We start from the raw sequence: 23,432 nt of genomic DNA, 5'->3' as shown, positions 1-23,432 counted from the left end.
AGACCTTTACTCTTCTCTCAGAGAATCCAAAATTGCGCATGTGTGCACATGCGAGCGTGCACACACAAAACGGGATTCAGTTTTTGTGGAGCAGACAAGTTATTTTGTTTGGCATTTTGATCCAAGATGAAAATACCCAGTTGTGTAGCGGACCCATGTTTAGTACACCATACTCCTTTAGAGGAATGCTTAATAACCATAAAATAGAAAAGGTCAGGATCATAGCTGGTTCTAGAAACCCTCTCATGGCATTAAAGGGGAGCTCCCTTACTGGTCTGACTCAACACAAGGACACAGTTGTGTGTGTGAGTGAGAGATCCTTTGTAAAACCCCATTTCATTTCCAACATATTAAAAGGGAGAGGAAGGGAAGAGAGAAAAGAGACCACTTTCAGGGCAATTTCACAGGCTGTGCCTGAAGTGGAGGTTAGATACTCCTCTGAATCTGTCTGGCCAATGTTCAGCTATGCACAGCATGGAATCCGTTAATACACAAAGTCTTTTTATATTACACCAGTTCTGATAGGCCTCCTAATTTTTAATTTAGAGCGAAAATTCATGTCCTCATTAGCCATGATTCTTAAAATACAGTCTGCTAATAATAGAGAGAGGCCAGAGGTGATCATATGGCACATTAGCAGGCAGGAAGTGTCCATTTTGCACATTTCCCCACTCCTCTTTTTTGTTGTTGTTTTGTTGTTGTTTTTTGTTTTGTTGCCCCTCTAGCCCAATATACATTCCAGTCAGTGACTGGCCCAAAAGAGACATCCAGTGAAACTGTTGCAATTTCGCCTGCTTTGCATATTTTAACCTATACAACATATTCCAATATATTTAAGCAACAAAGAGCTTGATATTTTCAGGCTTCTGGTACAGAAGCATGGTCAACGATTACTCCGCTAGAAAGGTTTGTTAGCTACTATAAGTGATGCAAAGAGGATAAACAGCTTAATTTAAAATGGGAATGGCAAAAGGAAGAAGAAGAAGCTGTTAGCAGTTTGCTACGAAATAATCCATGTGCTTTAATCTGCTTTAGCCAGTCAAATGCAAGTTGTACATTCATATATAAGTGCGCTCACTCTCCGATTTTATACACACAAACACGCACACACACACATACATACTTGCTAAACAGGTGAGGCATGCTTCGGTAAATCCAAGGAAAGGATTTTCCTCAACATTTTTGTTGTTACAGTTGCTTAGCGGTGACAGGTCTAGTCGTTTGACACTTATGAATAAACACAGTCACACACCCCTCTGCAGCTTAACACAGCTAACCATTGAGAGGCAGGCGTGGACATGAACCCGACCTTCCTTTTAAAACAAGGCAAGTATTGCAAAAGCCAAAAGATACGTCTTTACATTCTGTACAGAAGAGGGGGGTCCTTTGCGCCTGGGCTTCAGCTTGTTAATAAATCAATTGAAATGTAACACTTCTCTCGCCCGCCCGCCCCCCCAAATCCTAGAGATGGAAAATGTGATTTCTTAGCACAGCATGAAGAGAAATGTTTACCTTCCAGCTGGTCCAGCCTGGAAAAGGAGAGCTTTCTTACCCTTGTTTATTCTATTCTATTTTATTTTTTTAAAAAAAAGAATCAATGGGTCATTTTGCAACGCTTTCCCTGCCTCCCTCCTCCCTATCCATCCATGCAAAAATAAAAGTCAGAACTCATTATGCTAATTACAATCAAGCCTTTAAAAAAAAACAAAAACCTAAGTCACTGGAAACACCTAAAGATTCTTGTTCTCAGATTCTTAGCATATTAGCAATGAGCAGAGAATCTCAAAGGGTCCTTTTTTTGCCTGGCAGATTAAAGCACCCCCCCCCCCACCAATCTATATTCTGCTGAGAACTCCAACACTTGCCCAGCCAACACCACCCAAAGAGATTGGCACCGCTGTTCAAAACCCACTGGAGTATGGCATAACATTCCACATACAGGGAGGGGGCAGGAATGGGGAGAGCTGACCAGAAGGGTTACCAAGAGTGTTTAATATTGTTATTTCAAGGGCTGGGATTAGGGAACCAAGCCAGACAATTTTCGCTGCATGAGCTGCAAGGAGAGAGAGGGAGAGAGAGAGAGAGAATTCTGTTCTGAACAAAAGAGTACAGAATACAGACAGAGCGAGGCAGTGAGCAGGTAGGACAAGAAAGGATGCTCTTTGTTAAATATTAGCAATAAGTGCATTGTTAAGGCAGCCGCCAATGAAGCGCTCATCGTAAAGCAGCGCAGAAGAACATATGGCCTATCAATGCTGGGATTAATGCTGGCTTGCAAAAACAGCCACTCTGCCTATAACAAGTAGGAATCGCCTCCAGGCAGCCAGGCAGGGAATTTCTTGTTAAAGTTGGAAGAGCCAAAAACGGCTCGCAGGAGTATGCAAAAAAGGAAGGGGGGGAAAGACAAGCAGACCAGTAAGTCTTGTAGCTGCGTAGTAACTTTTGTCAATTTGTCTGCAAGGTTAGATGAATGCCAATATCGAAGAAACAAGAACGGTGGTCATCATCAGTCCATGTTCTTAAAACCTGGTTTAGCCATCAGAAGATAGCGGCAAGAAATGGCATCAACTGAAAAGGCTGAAAGGCAGGACATGGTTCCCTCTCAACTCCCAGCAGCACGGCCAGTGGTCAGGAATGGTGAGAGTCTGCAACCCCTAGAGGGCATCATGGTAGCTATTCCTGCTCTTGCAAGGGGCAGGTTGGGCTCCTATGAGCATGGGAGAAAAAAGATGCACAATGGATGGTAGTTACAAGACTAAAAGGGTGGGGTGGGGAGCAGCAACGTCAAAGGGGCCAGACTGAATGGTGGTCGAGAAACCACACTAGTCTTTTTATCCGGCATGGGAACCATTGATTTACAATAGCCCAAATGACACCTCTCCTGAACTGTTGCATCCCTGTCCTTATATGAGCATCACTCCAGTCTTTAAAAACTGTAAAGGTAAAGGTAAAGGGACCCCTGACCGTTAGGTCCAGTCGCGGATGACTCTGGGGTTGCGGCACTCATCTCACTTTATTAGCCGAGGGAGGCAGCGTACAGCTTCCGGGTCATGTGGCCAGCATGACTAAGCCGCTTCTGGCGAACCAGAGCAGTGCACGGAAATGCCATTTACCTTCCTGCCGGAGCGGTACCTATTTATCTACTTGCACTTTTGACGTGCTTTCGAACTGCTAGGTGGGCAGGAGCAGGGACCGAGCAAAGGGAGATCACCCTGTCGCGGGGATTCGAACCGCCACCCTTCTGATCGGCAAGTCCTAGGCTATGTGGTTTAACCCACAGCACCACCCGCATCCCTTAAAAACTGTATATTTTATTTATTTTTGAGCTTTCATCGCAATTGCAGAAGAGTCCTTTCAGGCACAAACTCATATAATGCTGCTGCCTCATGTGGTCTGGAGGCTGCAATCCGTGATAGGGCTGGTGACTGACTGTGTGTAAACCCTACCTCTCTCTGTCACCTGCTTTCCTTTCTGCCATCAAGCTTCGCTATCCCCTTTTGCTCCTGTCCTGCTCTCTTCTTCTGTAGAGTTCTTGGTTAAACCCGTTGTCAATTTCACCTCCAGGGTGGGAGGAAGGACAGGAAGCTTTACTCATTTCCCCACTGCTAAAAGGGCAAGAAGCAATCCTGGAATAGGGTTGGGGGCTGCTGCTGTAGTAGCTGTAAAAGAACTGCTCCTTTCCAATGGAACTGGGTTTTGCACCAGAATTTCCTCCCTTCTATAGCCCATACACCAGACTCCTCCAACCTTTTTGGACCAGGGGAAATATGTCATGGGTAGCAGCACCACATGTCCCAGTGATTCATCAGACATCAGAACATCAGACAGTGATTTAAATAAGCCTCTCTTTTTTTTTGTCTCTAACCCACCCGACCAGCCACTGTCAAAGGGAAAAAAATACCTTTGAAAAATGTAATGTTAAAAAAGTCAGGAGCAGCAAGGGGGCACTCTGGTGTCCATGGGTGCTACACTGGGGTAAGGGACGTGGTGGTGCTGTGGTCTAAATCACTGAGCCTCTTGGGCTTGCCGATCGTAAGGCCAGCAGTTCGAATCCGCATGACGGAGGGAGCTCCCATTGCTTTGTCCCAATTCCTGCCAACTTAGCAGTTTGAAATCATACCAGTGTGAGTGAATAGGTACTGCTGCAGCGAGAACGTAAACAGCGTTTCCATGCATTCTGGCTTCCGTCACGGTGTCCTGTTGCACCAGAAGTGGTTTAGTCATGCTGGCCACATGACCCAGAAAAGCTGCCTATGGACAAACGCTGGTACTGCACCCCATAATCAAATTCGACTGGGCATAACTGTCCAGGGGTCCTTTACCTTTATCTACACTGGGGATTCCACTCATACACCTTTTTCTCCTAGCCAAAAGCTTCTTTTTGGTTCTATCTATATCTATCTAAAATTAAAATGTTACTTTACACCTCCTCTTTACAGCACTGGTGCATACTGTTTACTTAAGATGCTCTCTAAAGAAAAAAAAGACTCTCTTGAATTTAAGAGGAACATGAGCAGTGGCAGGTGAAAAAGATGCACAGGTAAAGCTTCCTGGTATGGGGAAGAAGACGGGGTGCCTCAATAGCCATCGCATTCAATGCATGGGGGCAAGCTCATGTACAGCTAGCAGTGAACAGAGCTGGTGTTAGCATAGTTTATGCTAAGATAATAAAATAATGTTGTTTTTTTCACTGGCACCTTAGAGCTGGAAATAGGAATGGCTGGATCCTGGATTTAGTACATGATAGGTTACACGGAGTGAGCAAGCCTTTTTTCTTGCTTTCGCCTCAACATTTCTTCTTTTCAGATATTTAAATCATGGGGTTGGTTTTCTGTGAGCTTTCCAGTTTGGTCAATAAAAAACCAGGGGAACCAGTTAGCAGAGCACATACATGCAACCACTTGTTAAGCCAGTTGCCTGCATTACCCCAGTCTGACCACTTACCTGCTTCCTAAGATTTTTGGCAATATAACCATCAAGCACTCTTCTTGATTAATTTAAGTCATGGTGACCTCCAGGCACATGTCTAGATGTCTTGTGATGATGCCTTTTTGCAAAAATTGTAGGGTGAAACTAGGGTGGGACACTAGAATATTGCATTACTGGTAAGGAACTGCCACAGGAGACAAGAAGATTACAGAAACTACCAGTTTCCAAAATACTGATGGAATCAGATTCTTTCTAGGGATGTTAAGTAACTGAATGAATTGCATTCCCAATCTCCTTTGCCTCAGAATTTTCGTTTTCTAGGTGCAGATATCGTTTCAACACTGGAGAACAACCTAACATTTATTACCCGTTTTCCTACAGCCTGAAATAGTGCACAGCCCAGTAGCAGTTTTACCTCCTGATCTTCTACTTATGTGGAATGCGCTTCAAAACCCAACAAGATTTCATGTGATTAGCAAACGCTGCACAAATGCTTTCAAAGGTAACTTCTGTCAGCACCCATAAGGACTAGAAACTTGGTTCTTTTCGATGCATGAATGGAAAAAGCAACACAGGAATCTGAGGCAGCAACTACATTTTGCATTACAGACATCAATGGCATGCAAAATTAAGACCTTCCTGCCAGAACTCTCCATTAAAATGCACATATATCACTCTCCTAAAACCTTCATGTTTTAGGTCATCTTTCATCCAGGCTTCCATGGGAGAAAAGGAAACCGATGGATTCTGCATTGCCCTCTATTTGAAGGCACACACACACTTCAGCTCTCTCAATCATTGTCTCTCCAAGGACATGAGGTCAGAGGCCATGTCCCTAGAGAAGAAGATGTCAGCCAATCACAGCACAGCAGCGGCAAATTGTTTAATCACCAGAAAGCAGCCTGCCCATGCAACCTTCCTGGAAGAAACTGAAGGGCACAAGGATCAAGATGGGCTACTTGCAAGTGGAGGAACAATGATGATTTTGCACTCAGAAGGCAAGTAGGTCCATCAGCAGCTATGCCTGCCAAAATGTAAGGCAGGCAATAAATGGCAGAGTTTGATTAGCTGCTAGCCCAGATGATATAGCAAGAAAAGGGCATGTTATCTCCCAAGAAGGATCAATGATAGAATTTTCTTCTGAAGAAAAGCAGAAGGCTGGGACAGCCTCCACCCAGCTTTAAATTTAGATGTCTCTGGTGTTCCTTTAGTTATCCAAAGCTGTGCTGAGAAAAGTGTGCCATCTACTGGTCGCATGAAGAGATGACCTCTGATTGCTAGTTCTTTCAAGAGCACAGAAAATGTGTTGAATACAGAATGGGAGAGGGGCAAGGGAGAGAAAAAGAAGGACCCAACTTATTAATCTTCCCAAAATCAAGAGGCTCGATGGCAGTGGGAAAATGCAACACAATACTGGTCATGGGATGAGTTAGCCCAAACCAGACTGTACAGCAGTTCCATGACAGCTTGTTTGTTTGAATGCAGGTACTCCAGACAAATCACAATCTGTAACCAAGGTTTGTCCTTGGTTTACTGCTCATGGTTTGCCTAGACCAGGCATCCCCAAACTTGGCCCTCCAGCTGTTTTGGGACTACAACTCCCATCATCCCTAGCTAACAGGACCAGTGGCCAGGGATGATGGGAATTGTAGTCCCAAAACAGCTGGAGGGTCGAGTTTGGGGATGCCTGGCCTAGACTCTAGAGCGGTGGTGTCCAAACTTTTTTCAAAGAGGGCCAGATTTGATGAAGTGAAGGGCCGTGAGGGCCAACCAAGGACCAAAAGGGCCAACCAAGGTTGTTGACCTTTTTAGGATTGAAGTTGTTGAGGTTTTTTTAGGATTTTACTGCAGGAAATAAATTGCCACAGGGGCCGGATTACACTGAGCAGCGGGCCGGATTAGGCCCCCAAGATGGACTTTGGACATGCCTGCTCTAGAGCAAGGCAAACCATAAGCCTAAGTTTGGAAGCAACGCTAAACCAAACCAGGGCTTAACTCCAGGTAGCATGGTAGCAGGGTGACTGGGTGTGGAGTGAAGTGGATGCAATTTTTGCTTTACCCATACACTCATGTGTTCACATTTAGCTACCGTTTAGCTTAGTGTTATATGTTAAGCAGGAAATACAAGAGAAAGGAAAAGGAAGTGGAAGATAAGGGAAAGAGGATAAAATACTTTGTATGCTGGTGCTGTGATGCGGTGGGTGGGAGAAAGCAAAGATGAACAAAGAACTTGTTTGAGTAGATGCACAGTAGATTGTGTAGATTGTGCTGTAAGTCCCATGAAGTGCAATGAGACTTACTCCTAGCCTTGCCCAACCATGTTTGCTCCAGGTGTTTGGGACTTCACCTCTCATCATCCCCAGCCAGCAATGATGGAATTTGTGGTCTAAAACGTATGGCAGGGGATGAGGTTGGGGAAAGTTGCTATATAGGACTGCAGTGGTGGGTGCAATCCTACACAGGTGACTCCCCACTTACGCGGGGTTACGTTCTGGGCCCCCGTGCACATAAGCAAAATGTGTGTAAGTGGAGAGCCTTGTCACGGCAGGGAACTAGGGCGATTTTTTCTTCTTTTACAACAAAAAAAGGCCAGAGCTCTTCGGGACCCTACATAACAGAAAGCAACCCATATTGTTCCTTTGCCTCCAGATTGCCAGAAAGAGCAGGGAAAAGTGTGTCCAAGCCCACTGCAATGTAGCTTCCCGTCCAACAGCTGTCGAGAGGGGTAGCGCAGCAGCAGTGAGAATCCCCGCAAGCCATTTTGGAGCCTATAAATTCTTGTTTTAAAAGTCTTTGAAGCATCGGGCTCTGGGGAGTGTCTCCTCACAAGCCATGAGGACTTTCCAGCTCTGTCCTGCCATTTCCAGATTTGAATTTATTTAAATCGATTGATTGATTTCCCAGCGCCACACATATACAGGTCAGGGGTGTGTGTGTGTTATGTCTGTACCCAGCTTCCAGGAATAAGCTCCCTTGAACTCAATGGGACTCTCTTTCAAGTAGACATGCATTAGACTGTGCTATTAGTCTTGTACTTATCCACCAGCCCAATAAGCCAACCACAAAATGAACCGTGACTTGCTATTTTAAACCCACCGCCATAGCTGTGCTTTTTTGTTCTAGCATAATAAATTGTTAAGAATTTAGTATTGTATTGATTCCTGAAATGGTTTGCACTGAGACAGTGTGGTTTTTATTATGTATTCTTTGTTGTACTAAGCTTTATAGTTACAGAGTTTTGTATTTACACTGGTTGGGAACTTACTTAAAGTGCAGTAATTGCGGACAAACTTGACTTGATCACATTAGCTCTAACCTTTCATTGAAAATTATTCCCCGTTTTACTTAAATTTCTCCCACGAGTACACTGGCAAAGCAGACTCCACCATTACTGCAAGGGGGGGGGATGCCTTGCAGTACAAAACCATTGTTAGGAACACAGGAAACTGCCTTGTACCAGGTCAACACCACTGGTCCAGCTAGCTCAACACTGTCTACACTGACTGGCAGCAGTTGCCCAGGTTTTCAGACAAGGTACTCTCCCAGTCCCATTTGGAGATGCTGGGGATTGAACCTGGGATATTCTGCTTGCAAGGCAAATGCTCTTCCACTGAAATACACCCCTTTCCCAGTATCATGTTAGCAATGAAAGAATGCACCCATTGATGCCTTTGTCCTTGGAACAGTTAGCTTTTAGGTGCAGTCTAATGATACAGCTAGGGATGCGGGTAGCGCTGTGGGTTAAACCACAGAGCCTAGGACTTGCCGATCAGAAGGCTGGCGGTTCGAATCCCTGCGACGGGGTGAGCTCCCGTTGCTCGGCCCCTGCTCCTGCCAACCTTCGAAAGCACGAAGTGCAAGTAGATAAATAGGTACCACTCTGGCGGGAAGGTAAATGGTGTTTGCATGCGCTGCTCTGGTTCGCCAGAAGCGGCTTAGTCATGCTGGCCACATGACCTGGAAGCTGTACGCCGGCTCCCTCGACCAGTAAAGCGAGATGAGCGCTGCAACCCCAGAGTCAGCCACAACTGGACCTAATGGTCAGGGGTCCCTTTACCTTTACCTAACGATACAGCTACATTGGGGTATGAAGTCTGTAGATACAGGCATCTCCCCAATTATGCAGGGGTTACATTCTTGGGTACCGGGCGTAAACGTGAAATCGTGTATAGTCAAAACACCATTGGGTTCAGTGGCGGGTGGGACTGAAGAATTTCCCAGATGTCAGCCCCCGTTCCCAACCCCTTTTTATTTTATTTTTATTTTTGCTAAGTGCGTAAAGCTGATTGCACACAAGTTGAATGTGTGTAAGTGTGTGTGTGTGTGTGTGGAATCCCTGTACTACAAGTCACAACAGAACACTCCTGTTGCAAAAGCCATGGTTTCTAGATCAGGGAACCAGCCATGATCTGACTTAGTGTTATGTCAAACCAGAGCTGATGATTTGTTTTGCTCCAGACAAACCATGAGATGTAACAAAGGTTTGCTCTTGGCTTACTGCTTGTGGAGGAGCAAAAAAGCCACAATTTTCACTCTGCGTACTCAGGTGCTTGCTTGTTTACACTTAGCCATGGTTTGCCTTAGCACTGCTTGCAAACCGGGCCATAGTAAACCATTACATTTCTGATAGGAAAATGTTACCAAAGCCCTTAGGTTACTTCTGGAGAAAGCACTGCATCATCTCTCTCGTACAAATAGAACAGCTTCTAGAGATAACAGATACAACTACTTCCACCTACTTCATGACAAAGTGAGGTGCTCACACATTATATACCTTATATACCTTATATACCTTGTTAAGGGTATATAATCTCAAGGCAGCGTTTGATGTCCTGTGTGGTGTCCCTCCTATTTGGACAATCTTTTCCTCTCTCTCTCTCATTCATTCACAGGTATGCATACAGAGCTCTGATTTGCAGAGAGCTAAAAAATTCTACTGGGCTATGGGGTAGAGCAGAGAAAGCACTAGTAGGCCATATTGGTTTGTTGAGGTAGTGAGGGAGGAGGACAAAGAGAGAGATGTCACAACTCATTCAAAGCTCCTTCCATTGCCCTATTCCTTTCCAGAAGACCTTGACCATATTTACAGCGAAAGCACCACACAGGAGACAAATCCGTGGACCTTCAAAACTTACTTTGTTTCTTATATTGGTCTACTTTGGATATGTCTCACCTTGAAAAGAATAGAAATCTATTAATTTCCATTCCCAATCACCCTGCATCTTTTGCCAACAATCCATCAAAAGCCACCACTGCTCCCTTGTCTTAGGTAATAGGAAGAGCCCATATGAAACAGAGCCTACCTAAAATAATCCCTCTCCGCTGTTTAAACATTGACACAATGCTAGGCAGCTCATACCTTTGACATTTCCTGTTTTGATCCCAGTTCCTCACAGGAGTTGCTTAAGGCACCATCGCCTCCCATCTACAAAGCTACTCTCCTTTCACAGGCCTCTGCTGGCAACACACAGACAAAGAAATCAGATCAAATCTTTACTTAGGGTTATAAGCCAGTTTTGACACAGGCAAAGGCATAGAGTATCAGTTAAGCACAACAGAAGCATCAGTAAATGCATAAAACCATAATAAAAAGGAAGGTGTACATAGAAATTCTGTCTTTGTGCTTTATGTCAAGGTTGTGCTCCTTAAGATGGATTGTCCTTCCACTATTGTTAACAAAATGGAAATGGTGAAAGAAGATCATTTTTGCTGCACAGTTTGCTCCAATTGTCCTATTTGATACGTGTAAGGAATGTTCTTTTATAGAACTGGTGGTTGATCTTAAAATTTACCACCTTCCTGGGGGTGGGGAGATGGTACAATCCCTTAGCTTCACTTCCTTCCTGGATTTTTATTTTGTCTTACAGGTGCCTTTGATGATGCAGATGTGCCTCTCGCTGTTTCTGACATAGCCTTATAATCTCACTGAAATAGGCCCATTTGGTACATTTTACAGCCCGTTACTGTATTCTATTATCCAACTCAGTCCTTAATTCTACAGTAGGTGCAAGGCAAGCTATTGACAAAGGCATACAAAGGCGATGAGTCTGTCTGGTGTAAAAACACACACGTGCACACACACAATCGGTGGGACCTTAATCAATTGGTTATTTTAACCTCACTCACCTTGGGTCACATAGCAAGGATGGGAGCTAAAATGACTTAAAATGCAGCCTATGGACAGATTGGGCATTTAGGATTGGTTTGCGAGTTTGGCATGCCAAATGTACCTCTGGGCTCTTTGTTTTTGATATGTTAGTCCTACACAGCTACCTTTCTGGAAGTGTGGATTGCTTTATTTCAATCAATATGCTGACTGAATAGGTGACAACGCAGCAGATAATCTGATTCTATAAAAAGAAGAACACAAAGGAACACAGACTGCATGAAGTAGGTAAATCCCACGTCAGCATCATACAGCATAAGCCAATTTCAAAAGCCTGGTATTCTCTGCTCCCTACACTTGCTTTTCCATCCATTACATACCTATGGCTCACAACTGCTCTGCCAGTAATTTCATCTCCTGCTTAATTCTACAGAGATCTCAGCCGGCACCAGCCTCCTAGGTGAATTGCCACAACAGCATGATGCAACATCCCAGACTCGGTTACTGCTTGCAGTCCCACAGACACTTGCACACTCCCTGCCCAATAACACAACTGGACAAGAAAGCAATTTAATCACCAGCTCCCTAGAAAGGAGTCGAAACAGAAAGGGAAAGAAATATGCAAGCATTGCATCAAGCCAAAACCCGCAGAAGCTGCCTCCTAAGGATTCCACGTTTTTCCTGGGCACATGCATCCCTCCTGTCCCAAACCTGTTTCTTAATTCCTGCTGTTAACACAGAAATCTGAGGGCTCCCTTGGACAAAAAACAAGGACACCAGCCAGGAATACCAGAGCAAAACAGCAGCCAGTAGGCTTGGTCTTTATTGAAGACTGTCGCGACAGGACTCCCAATTCCTGCAACACTGCCACTAGAAAGAACAGGGGGGAAAGCTATATTACTTACTGCTAGGGCTGTTGCTTGACCAATCAATAATATTACTGTCAATAAATTGATTAGCCAGTCCACTAACTCTGCAGATGAACAACACACTAAGCATGAAACACAAAGCACGCTTTCTTTCTTTTAAAGAAATGCAGTGCATGTTGTGGCAGGCACCTATTTTCCTTTTAGAAGAAAAATGCTTCTAAAAAGCCACCTCCAATTTTACGAACTGTACTTTTATCTTTTTTAATAAAGACAATCAGATGTTCAGTTAACAGGGGTCACATTTTTGAGTGGCCAGCATTTTAAATTGATTACACATTGCAGCCCCGCTTGTTAAAAGACAGGTGGAAGTTTATTTTGAACCCAGGTTTACCAGCTCTGCAGCTGCAATGTGTGCTACTTGGTGTTGTGCATTTCTGTATCCACATGCTGTTAAGGGGAGTCCTTGTTCAAATAACAAACCAGAGAGCGAGGCAGCGTCTGGAGGAGAACCAGGAAACCAAAGGGTGTGCTCACAGCACTGCACACACACAAAAACCACCCCAAGAATCCAAGATTGCTATATGACAGGCTCCACCTCTGTGCATACAAGGCGCATACATATGCCAGTGGTTAGCTACCAAACTGAGCAGCAGGCCAGTGCTGAGAAGGGAGTTGATGAGCTACCCCTTCTCACTGTGTATGAATGCCAAAAATTTCATATATGATGCATAAAGGGGTATAACGCGGCCACACCAAAAATAGCTTGCTTACAAAACAAGGATCAACCTACATATGATGGAACAAGCAAGTGCTACTTTATTATTGTAATGTTTTCCTTTAGACTGCAGTTTGATTCATTATCTGATATATTGTGTGTTATGGTTTTGATGTCCTACTTCCTTGGGAGGGTTTTGTCCTGGAAGGTGGAATAAATAAATAGATAGATGTATAGAGATAGAGATAGAGATAGAGATAGAGATAGAGATAGAGATAGAGATAGAGATAGAGATAGAGATAGAGATAGAGATACATAGCTTCTGGCCACCCCAATCTCCACTGCAGAGTTTGAGATTCCAGGGGTCTTGGCACTTTAAACCAGTGTCTGTGTTTCCTTTGGGAAAAAGAGGTGTGGTGGAGACTTTAGTATCTTTGGGAAATACAGTTTATTCACACATATTTACATCTGAGTCTAAAGGGACGCGGGTGGCGCTGTGGGTTAAACCACAGAGCCTAGGACTTGCCGATCAGAATGTCGGCGGTTCGAATCCCCGCAACGGGGTGAGCTCCTGTTGCTCTGTCCCTGCTCCTGCCAACCTAGCAGTTCAAAAGCATGTCAAAGTGCAAGTAGATAAAAAGGTACCGCTCCAGTGGGAAGGTAAACGGCGTTTCTGTGCGCTGCTCTGGTTCGCCAGTAGCGGCTTAGTCATGCTGGCCACATGACCCGGAAGCTGTACGCCGGCTCCCTCGGCAAATAAAGCGAGATGAGCGCCGCAACCCCAGAGTCGGCCACAACTGGACCTAATGGCCAGGGGTCCCTTTACCTTTACCTTTACATCTGAGTCTGGATGGAGAGAGGGTTCTGAGCATCGCATCTCACGAGGGGCTCGCTCACCACGTCAGTGCAGCCCTGGTACAAAGGTAGCCCAAATGTCATCTGTATCTCCACACAGCTTCTCCATGTGTCAGCCTGCATGGCCACTGGCTCCACCCTTCTTTCTGCCCAAAACCTTTCCTAAAATGCAACCCAAGCCTCGTGCAAAAAGGACAATTTTTTCCTGTGGTGACATCATGCCCCCTGTAACCCTGGCAACCTCCCCTTCCCAACTCAGCTATTGTCTTTTGCTAACTAACAAGCAGCTGGGGGAGGGACTCCCCCCCTCCTTGTGTGACACTGAATGTCCCAATGGCTCGCCTTTCGTCAGGGTAATGTCAGTGCCATCATCTGTTTAGTTCTTTCATGGCACCTCTCTCAGCCAATCTCCCGAGAAAGCTGGCTTGACTTATTGTGAAGGCCCTGCTAAATCCATTGAGCCAACGCCACATTCAGTAATTTCAGAGAGTAATTAGGAGAATCTGGCACCCAAAATTTTAGAGGATACAGTGGTGCCTCGCAAGACGAAAAGAATCCGTTCTGTGATTCTCTTCGTCTAGCGGTTTTTTCGTCTAGCAAAGCAAGCCCATTGACGGATTAGCGGATTAGCGCTATTTGCGGCTTTTAGCGGCTTATCAGCTTATCGGATCAGCTGATAAGCGGCTTAGCGGCTTAGAAAAAGGGGGGGATGGGGAAAAAACCCGCAGGAACTCGCAAGACATTTTCGTCTTGCGAAGCAAGCCCATAGGAGATTCGTTTTGCGAAGCACCTCCAAAACGGAAAACTCTTTTGTCTAGCGAGTTTTCCGTCTTGCGAGGCATTCGTCTTGCGGGGCACCACTGTACTTGCCCCCTGCAAACCCAGAACAATATAAAATGAACAAGGACAGGATACAACTGGAAAACATAAACTGCATCCTGCCATGAAGGTCACAAAGGAGAAAGATAGGAGCAGCCCAGGGGCCTCTCAGCTGGAGCCTTACATCCTTGCAGAGGCAAAGACCCTTTCCTTCCTCTTGGAATCTCCTAATAAGGCCCTAGAATCAAGACGGACAGGGCTTAAGGACAACATCCTGGCTCGTATGTTCAGCTGCATGAAAGAAGCAATATGTAAACTGGGCAATCCACACCAACACAAATATGTGGCAGCCTGGATTAAGTATCTTCCTCACTTAATAGCAGTAACAGCAAAGGACTGGAAGAGGGAGACTCATGCATATGGACTGTGTGGCATATCCAGCTCATATATGAAATCTCCCCTGCCCCCATGTGACTGCAATAACGTAGTCTCTTTCCAAACCAGGGCAAAGGAAGATAATATTCTGTACAAAAAATAAATGGGGGTGGGCACCAGGGGACTGCTAATTTGTGTTGATGACATCCCTGTAGCTATTTATGGGGAAAGGATGTCTCTCAGCATCCAACCCTGCTGTTCTGCTCACGCAACAGACTCCCAATTGTGCAACAGGACTTTCCCTTCCTCTCCTTCCTCCCTGCCCCGTAGCCCCGCCCCTGCACCCTCAAAATCTACTTTGGAGGGTTGGGAGTCCCTCTGCCACCTGAAATTTTGGGAGCATGAAGAGGGAGGAGAGGGAGGGGAAATCCCATGGCGTGAACAAAACTCCACTTGCAAAGCACCAACCACACCCTGTGTGCATATTGACGGATCCACTTGGAAGCAATAGCTTGGACTATCAAACAACCAAATGTTGGAGTTAATTCAGTGCAAGAGGTTTGAAATTACATGAATGTCCAGCTGTTTTCATCCACGCACCATTCCTTCTGGAGATTACCTCTGAGCAGCCTCTCAGTGCAGTCCAGCAATATCTAACTCACTGTTGGACTTCAAACTTCAGGCCTGGAAAGGTATCTAAGCCTGTGTTTTAATAAAGACCTGAAATCATCATCATCATCATCCTGTCCAATTTTACTGGACTTGCCATGGGCTCAAGAACATTTACTGAAGCAGGGATTTGTATACGAGCTTGAAAGAGAAAGATCAAGTCACTTATATTTAATTTAAAAAAACCTTTAACCACATTTATAACAATAAAAAGTAAAGTGAATAAAAGGTGAAGTAAACCAGAAGTGATTTTGACATTTCAGCCCTGAGAGATGCGTCATTGTGCAATGTTAGAAAGGAATGGGACAATTGAAAAAGTGTTAAAGATGTTATCTTTTTACTTCAGTCCTTTCTTGCCAGTATGTAGATGCAGAAATCTGTGCAGCCTGAAAACTGTATTGTGTTTCAGCTGAGACCCTCGAAGCCTGATGAAAAACCTGGGAGAGCCTTGCATATGGTGTCTAATAAATGCAAAACCTAGTTCAACTCAAGTTTGGCTGATTTCTCTGGCAAGCTTGTTGGGGTTAAAAAAAGAAGCTAATGTACAATTTATTTTAACTGTATTTTTTTATTTTAAGGAAGGAGCATTTCAGAAAAGTGAGTTCGAATTGTTTTATGTCAATAAACAACTCTCCCAACCACCTAAGCACTCCCACCATCCCACAGCTTGAAAGACCTCAGCTACTCTGTGTAATCCTCCAAACGTGTTTACTAAGAATAACATCCACAGATTGCAGTATAGAATCATAGAACTGTAGAGTTGGAAGGGACCCTGAGGATTATCTAGTCCAAACCAGCAATGTGCAGTTGTCCCAAATTGGGATCGAACCTGCAATCTTGGCATTATCAGCACCACACTTTAGCCAACTCGGCTATCCAGTAGGCATGTCTTGAACAGCAACATCTTCTGGAAACAAAGAGAAATCCTTGACTGCCTTTATTCTATAAACCACAGCCCACAGAACAGGAATGCTGCCTGTTGACAAGTAAGCATCAAAAAGCACACGGGATCTTGGAACCATGCAAAGTTAACAGCTTTGAAAACCAGACTTCTGCAATTTTAAATATTTTCTCATGTGCCAATTTGCAATATAACTGAAAGGCCACACGAGGGCACCCTCCCCACACAATGAGCGGGCAAAACAGTGTGCACTGCACTAAATTGGAGAGCTGTGGCTTCAGTCACATTTTATTGATAAAGTGTAAATCTTCACCCTAAAAAATCAGCCTTGCAGTTTGTCACAGAATGGTAAGTTGTATAAGATCTAGATTTTGAAGCGCAGGAACAGGAAGACATGGCAAGCCACTCCTGCACAACAGCACTAGAGGAAAGCAGAGAGAAAAATCAGCCTGGCAATTTATAATCTTGGCAACCTAAATTACATGGATAGTAGCACAGCCAGCCTAAGCTCCAAGACTATATCCAGGGTACTGAAGCACACAACTGAGCTCCTCTTTCATCCATCTTTCAGACAGGTAAAAGTTATCTTGGATATACAGGTGACGACCATTTCGTGCCAGGGTTCTGTTCCCAGCCCCTGTGTGCATCAGCAAAGCCCATATAAATGTGCCCTGCCCCCATTCTGCCCTGCCAGCCATTCAGTCCCCATTCTGTCTTCTTCCAGGTCCAAATGGACCAATGCGTTGGCAACTGCATGCCAATTGGACACGGCTAAAAGGGTCGCTGCCTGTAGATAACATCAAACAGAGGTGCCCCCAAACTGAAAGAAGCAACTTGCTGTAAGGCGATGTTGTCAGCCAGCTAAAAGCTATTCCTTACATGACATGAATACTAATAAAAAAGACAGGTACATACATTCAGATCCATACAGTGGTGCCTCACAAGACGAAAAGAATCCGTTCTGTGATTCTCTTCGTCTAGCGTTTTTTTCGTCTTGCAAAGCAAGCCCATTGACGGATTAGCGGATTAGCGCTATTAGCGGCTTATCGGATCAGCTGATAAGCGGCTTAGCGGCTTAGAAAAAGGGGGGAGGGAAAAAACACCGCAGGAACTCGCAAGACATTTTCGTCTTGCGAAGCAAGCCCATAGGAGATTCGTTTTGCGAAGCACCTCCAAAACGGAAAACTCTTTCGTCTAGCGAGTTTTCCGTCTTGCGAGGCATTCGTCTTGCGGGGCACCACTGTATTTAAGTAACATCCTGGTCATCAAAGCAACTTATACCACGGCTTGCAACTACACCTCCATTGCAGCGGGTATCTCAAAACAATCTCAATGACCAAATGGGATCTGATATGTAGCGACTACTGTCAATGCATGTCACCACAGCTGGACAGCTAGTGGAATCCAGGGCCTTCACCTCTGAGGCGCAAAAGAATAGACTGTAATCCTATACACACTTATGCAGCAGCAAGTCACACTGAACTCAGTAGGACTTCTGAGTAGACATACATAAAATCACAGTGCTGAGAGTAGTAGAGTGAACGCCCCTCAGCAGGGGCAAAACCCGGACAAATAGTTGTTCTACAACTGGATAATCTTGCTCCTTGATTACTCCGTAAAAGGAGAAAAGGAACATAAACTCACCTGTTTTCATTAACCAGGAACATGGAGCCAACATTCTCCACCAGGGCTTCACTGATGGGTGAGAGGCAGAATGGAGAAGAGAAGGCATCAGAGTCCGAGTCAAATGTGCTGTCTCTGCTGACCTCATCGGCAGACAACTCCAAAGAGCCCTCGTCGTCCTCTCCAGTCTCCAGGTGGGTCTCCAGCCCTTCTTCCACTGACTCCTCCAACCGGTTGTGCTCCTCCAGAGAACTGATTGTCGATAAGATACCTGAGTCACTGTGGGCAGGCTGAGCCGAGCTGTGGATGCTGTCCGTTGCCAAGCAACCCTGGGACAGCTTCTCCCCTTCCTCCGAAGGGCAGCTGACGTGAGCCACATCCCTAACCAGCTGCGACACGGTCAGAACGTCTTCTTCATCCTTTGGGGTCACAGCTCGCTTCTGCTCGGAGGGGGAAGCCTGCATAGTGGCGCCAAAACCCTGAGTATGGCGGTTACGCTTGCGGGGGGCCTTGCGGACTGGGGAGCTCTCTGGTGTAATGTAGCGGAGGGCCTCCTCGTCCTGCCTCTGAATTCGGGAATTTGGGACCCAGGCCAAGATAAGCGTAGTTCCAAGCAGCTCATCTTTCTCCATGTACAGGCACAAATAGCCTACGAAAGAACACAGTGCCCCAGAGTTACAAGCAAGCCCCAACTTCATGAATGGCAGGTATCCTGAAAGGGTGCTGAGCACTCCAGTTTCCTGCTACCACTGGGGCTCCTCCCATCACTCACTTGCCTCTTGAGCAGCTCTCTCCTATGCCCAACTTCTTCCTCCTCCCCTAACCAGACCCAATGGCTTCATCCACTGGAGCAATGTTTGGTTGACTGAGCATCGCTCTTGACTTTTTACTCTCCAGCTAGTATCTACAATAGCTCAGTTTGGGATCCAACATGGTATTAGAGGCAAAAACATAGCCAACTCAATCAGCACATCCAAGTCATTTTTACATCTGCTAGAGGGAACACCAGAGAACTCTTCTGGCCAACTGCAACCCAAAGAATAAGGATGCCAGTCCCAGAAAATCAAAATGGGAAGGGCCACCATTCGGTTATGGATTATCTGCCTTGATTACAAAAGGTCCAAGGTTCAATCCCTGATGGGAAAAGCTCCTGCCTGAAACCCTGGAGAGTTGCTGCCATGCAGACTAGACAATACTGAGCTGGATAGACCACTTGGTATTAAGGCAACTTCCTAAGATCATCACTTACTCCTCCAGAGCTCATGTCAGGCTGGAATCTGGTTGAATTTCAGGATGTTACTAAAGCAGGGGTGAGGCAAACGTTGTTTAATCATACCACCCCCCTAAAAAAAAAAAAAAATCCCTATTAGTGTGGGGTAGGGAGTAGAAAAGGATTGGCTCCTTTATTACCCTGTTTTCTTCTTGCCCCAGCATAGTTACCAGCAGCTTTTGGGAGGAATGAGAAGAGATGCAATTTTAACTGGGAAAAAGACTCTGGTGGAAAAGGGGGAGCTCCCCTTGTTTTTTAAGCTTTTAACAAATATTGGGAATTCCAATCTTGCATCCTGTGCAGTTTAGCCCTAAGAGGAGGGTCTTTTTTTAAAAAAAAAAAAATCTATTAATTCACCACCACAGACGCTCTGATGTTTTACGTAAGAAATAATAAAACATTAGGAAGATGAGAAGGGAAGAACAAGGAATACCAAGTGGACCCTCCATAGCAACTTTGAAACGGGATTGAGAATAAGAGGTAAGAAGTCAAGGGAGAGGTTTTATGGAACAATTAATGCTTACTGAGAGACTCTTCTGTGCACAAAGTGTATCCCATAGAACTTTCCTTAACATTAAGTCCAGCATAAAAGTTCAAGGTGCTGATACCGCTGTGCAAAGCCTTATACCGCCTGGGACCACGATACGGAAAATATCATCTCACCTCGTGTATACGCAACTGATCACCATGCTCTGCAGGCACCATCTCATCATGAGATTCATTCCATACAATGTCGGAGCCTTTAGTGTTACGGCACCCACCTTCTGGAATTCCATTTCCTGTCAGACACATGCTATCCCTATGATCTTTTTGGCACCCGTTGAAGACTTTCCTCTTCCAACAAACCTTTCAAGTGGACATTTTTATCCCAATTTTGAACCCGAAACTACATTTAATAGCTGTTTCATTATTGAAGCTTTTAATGTATGTTTGTTTTTTTAAAAAAAAATTATTGGTTTTCTCTTATAACACAAAAACATAAACACAAAAGAAAAACATTATACTTAACACAACATAAAAACATAGCAACAATAAAAACAAAATAATAAAAGAAGAATTATTTCTTCTTATTTCCTGGTATATTTACATTGCCAAAAGACTTCCTCGAATTTCCTCGAATTTCATCATATCACATATTTAGCAGTTCCCAATTTCATATTTTATAACACCAATATCTCTTTTTTTTCAATTACGAATTTCTAATCTTTGCTTCCTATTGTAATCCATAATATTCATTATTTATTAACCTTTTTCCATCCCTCAGCCTAATCTGTTACTTCTAAGAATTTCTTAATGAAGCTTTTATTGTTTAATTGCTTCAAGATTGTTCATGGGGAGAGACTCGTAAACAAAATGAGATAAACCAACCCATGTCTCCAGCCTGCCCTCACCTGGGTGATGCTCCACGATGCCTTGCAGCATCTCAGGTGGATGGACACAGACATTGTTCTTGGAGTAGATAATCCCCCCATCCAAGACGGAAGACGAGCTGCCACCGCTGCTGCTGCTGGCATTTAAGGTCAGGAGGTCAGATGCTTTCGAAGAGGCACGTCGGAGGAGTCTTCCCAGAGACATTGCCAAGGGAGTGTTTCCATTCTCTGTTGACTCCACTTAAGCACCTAATTCAGACAGTCAAGTCTGCCCAGGGGGAAAGGAGAGAAAGTGTCAGAAAGAGAACAACAACAGGTAGAATGGACAGAAAGACACATACTGCTTGCCTTCATGCAAAAGGAGGTGAAACCTTGAGTGCAGTATGGCACTGTCTCAGAGATTAGTGGGGGGAAATAATACAATGCTTGAGAGAATAAGAAAGTCTTTGTTAAAAAACAAACAAACCCCACTCCAACACAGTTTAGGCAACTACTTCTAGAAAAATGAGCTGTGGACCACAAAAGTGTATGCTGCCACAGCAGATTGGTTAAATATTTGTGGGACCACAAGGCTTACGGTTGGTTTTCTTGCAACACCAGAAACGGAACCTGTAATTTGGAGTTTCTTTTTTCTCATTCCGAAGTATTAAAAATAAATTATACTGGATTCTAAATTCACAGCTTTTGGTCACAGATTTCCAGTGTCACTTTTAACACTACAGTGGTACCTCGGGTTAAGTACTTAATTCGTTCCGGAGGTCCGTTCTTAACCTGAAACTGTTCTTAACCTGAAGCACCACTTTAGCTAATGGGGCCTCCTGCTGCTGCTGCACCGCCGGAGCCCAATTAATGTTCTTATCCTGAAGCAAAGTTCTTAACCTGAAGCACTATTTCTGGGTTAGCGGAGTCTGTAACCTGAAGCGTATGTAACCTGAAGCATATGTAACCAGAGGTACCACTGTAGAGTTCTTGTCTGCAATTCAACAGAGAGATGAGGTGGCCCAGAAAAAATGAGGGAGCACCCCCTCCCAAAAAAACCCATCCTCTTTCCCTCTCCATACCACCTTAATATGTAACAACAGAGGGACTTTCCTCAAGAGCTATGCAATCACATTTTGCAACAGAAGCTGTCTGAAAAGGAGGATGAATTTTAGCTGAGAATGCACCAGGTATTTTCAATAAGCATTTCTGCCATCATCACTTATTTCCTTTGGATCTCTGCAGAGTGATGTTGGGAACACCTTGCCCAGGAGTGCAATTTGGGAACTGCTGTGGCTATTGTTTCCTTTGTAGCATAGTGACAAGCCTCTGTATACATAGCCTCTGACTCCTCTTGAAAATGGAGCTTGTCCAGCAACACATTCCTGCCATCACCAGCTTCAGATATGAACTGGCTCCAAAGGTCCACCAGAAAAAAACAAGCCAAGGGAAAAATGATCCCACTCAAAGCCTCCCCTCCAAGCACAGTTGTTCCTTTTTAGTCAGTACTCTTTGTTCCCAGGGTCAGCTTAACCCGGTCTGGTTTCTATGGTCCCTGTAGCGACACCTGGATATACCAGGTGAGGCATCCCCTGCAATGCCAGATTCAAGGGCTTTCTGGTCTGTGCATGAAAAGGCAAGCAGAAAATGAAAGAAAGAGAAATATCAGGAAGCAAGCCTAGATCAAACCTTACTGTGTGCCTGTCCCCCTAAATAATTAACAGGAAAGCAGGCCGGGGGAAATGCATGCATAAGCTAACACATGCAGATACAGATACAGGAGAGAGACAGTCAGAGATGCACAAAGGAGAGAAGGAAGGAGGAAACAAAAAAAGGCAGATGCACTAATAGCAGCAGACCTAAAAATCACCAAGAAGCTATTTATACACAGAAATAGTTCACTTTCTACCTGTTCTCAAAATTATGGCTTTCCCCCCTTCCTTCTAGAACATCTCTCTTTGCACCTTCTGGCAACCCCATTACCTAGAGAACACGGGTTTTCCTTTCCTCCACTGCAGCAGCATGTATGAACCATGGGAGGGGAGGCAGGACATACTTCTCCTCTAGTATTAAAGCAGCGCCAGTACATTTTTGCAGGGCTGGGCTGGGGGGACAGCCTCCTCCTTCCCCAGTGGTATGATCTCCACACACAGAGAGAATGTGTTCATCTGCCTGCTGATATGTATGCATGCTACATGTGTTGTCTCTGTGTGTGTACTGTATATGCATGAGTGCAGTTGCGAGATATATGTGTGCTGTGTGCAAACATGAAAGTGAACATACATTGGTCATGCCTACCACTGGCATGCACCTCCAACGCGGTCCTCAGGCCGAAACAGGTTAGCCACTCCTGAATTAAAGCCTATTCCATCTGTACCATGCACCTGGCACTACAATGGCTGCAGCACTTCCCTACTAGGGTTCAAGTGAGGAAGCATGTCAAGGAACTACACGGATTTGAGAGTAATTTGCCAGAGGGCAGTTCTTAAGATGCTGGTTTTCAGAAAGTGCATCCCATCATCCTTATGGAGGGGTATATGCCTCAAACATTCTGATAAGGTGACCCGGTTATTGGGCTGATTTCACCAAGACATCTTTGAAATTTCACATGCTACTCTCCACCACTGCCAAACACACACTTCCAGGTCAAACCAGGCTCAAAAGCTCTTGACACATGTATAGCTCTCGTCTCACTGAAAAACGCAGACAAAACGAAGATGCTCACATGCTTGCAGCCATGTTGTTCCTCTGTATTGTGCAGAAAGCCTTGTGTATTGTTGAGCTTGTGTGACAGTGTCATGATGTAGTAGTGTCTTACTGGCAGAGTCAGGGAGCAGCAGATGCATCCATGGGGGGGGGGGATGCAAAGGCAGCATTTCCTCTGGAAGAAAGAGGGGGGGGGGGGAATCTGGCCTGCTCAGGCACAAACTCACATGTTTTCCCAGCTATTTT

General features: G+C 44.9%; 1 protein-coding gene across 6 annotated transcripts in view; it reads right to left on the bottom strand.

Annotated features, from left to right (window-relative positions):
- TBC1D16 (TBC1 domain family member 16) overlaps positions 1 to 23,432 on the bottom strand; it is a 64,723-nt gene that overhangs the window by 23,648 nt on the left and 17,643 nt on the right. For 5 of the 6 annotated variants that reach the window (XR_014216445.1, XM_082210939.1, XM_082210938.1 and 2 more), the window contains exons 3-4: positions 20,523 to 20,769; positions 17,883 to 18,510 (exon numbers count right to left, since the gene is read on the bottom strand). Coding sequence is in view for 5 of the 6 variants with exons in the window: in XM_082210939.1 (XP_082067065.1) it covers positions 17,883 to 18,510; positions 20,523 to 20,706 (812 nt within the window). In the remaining variant the exon portion in view is untranslated. Of the gene's footprint in view, positions 1 to 16,551; positions 16,660 to 17,882; positions 18,511 to 20,522; positions 20,770 to 23,432 lie in introns of all 6 variants that reach the window. The other variant, XM_082210942.1, reaches the window with a different exon arrangement.

This window comes from Podarcis vaucheri (genome assembly GCF_965113315.1).
Source record: "Podarcis vaucheri genome assembly, chromosome: 2".
NCBI lineage: Eukaryota > Metazoa > Chordata > Lepidosauria > Squamata > Lacertidae > Podarcis > Podarcis vaucheri.
The sequence above is the reverse complement of the archived record's forward strand: the minus strand, read 5'-3'. Positions and strand labels throughout refer to the sequence as shown.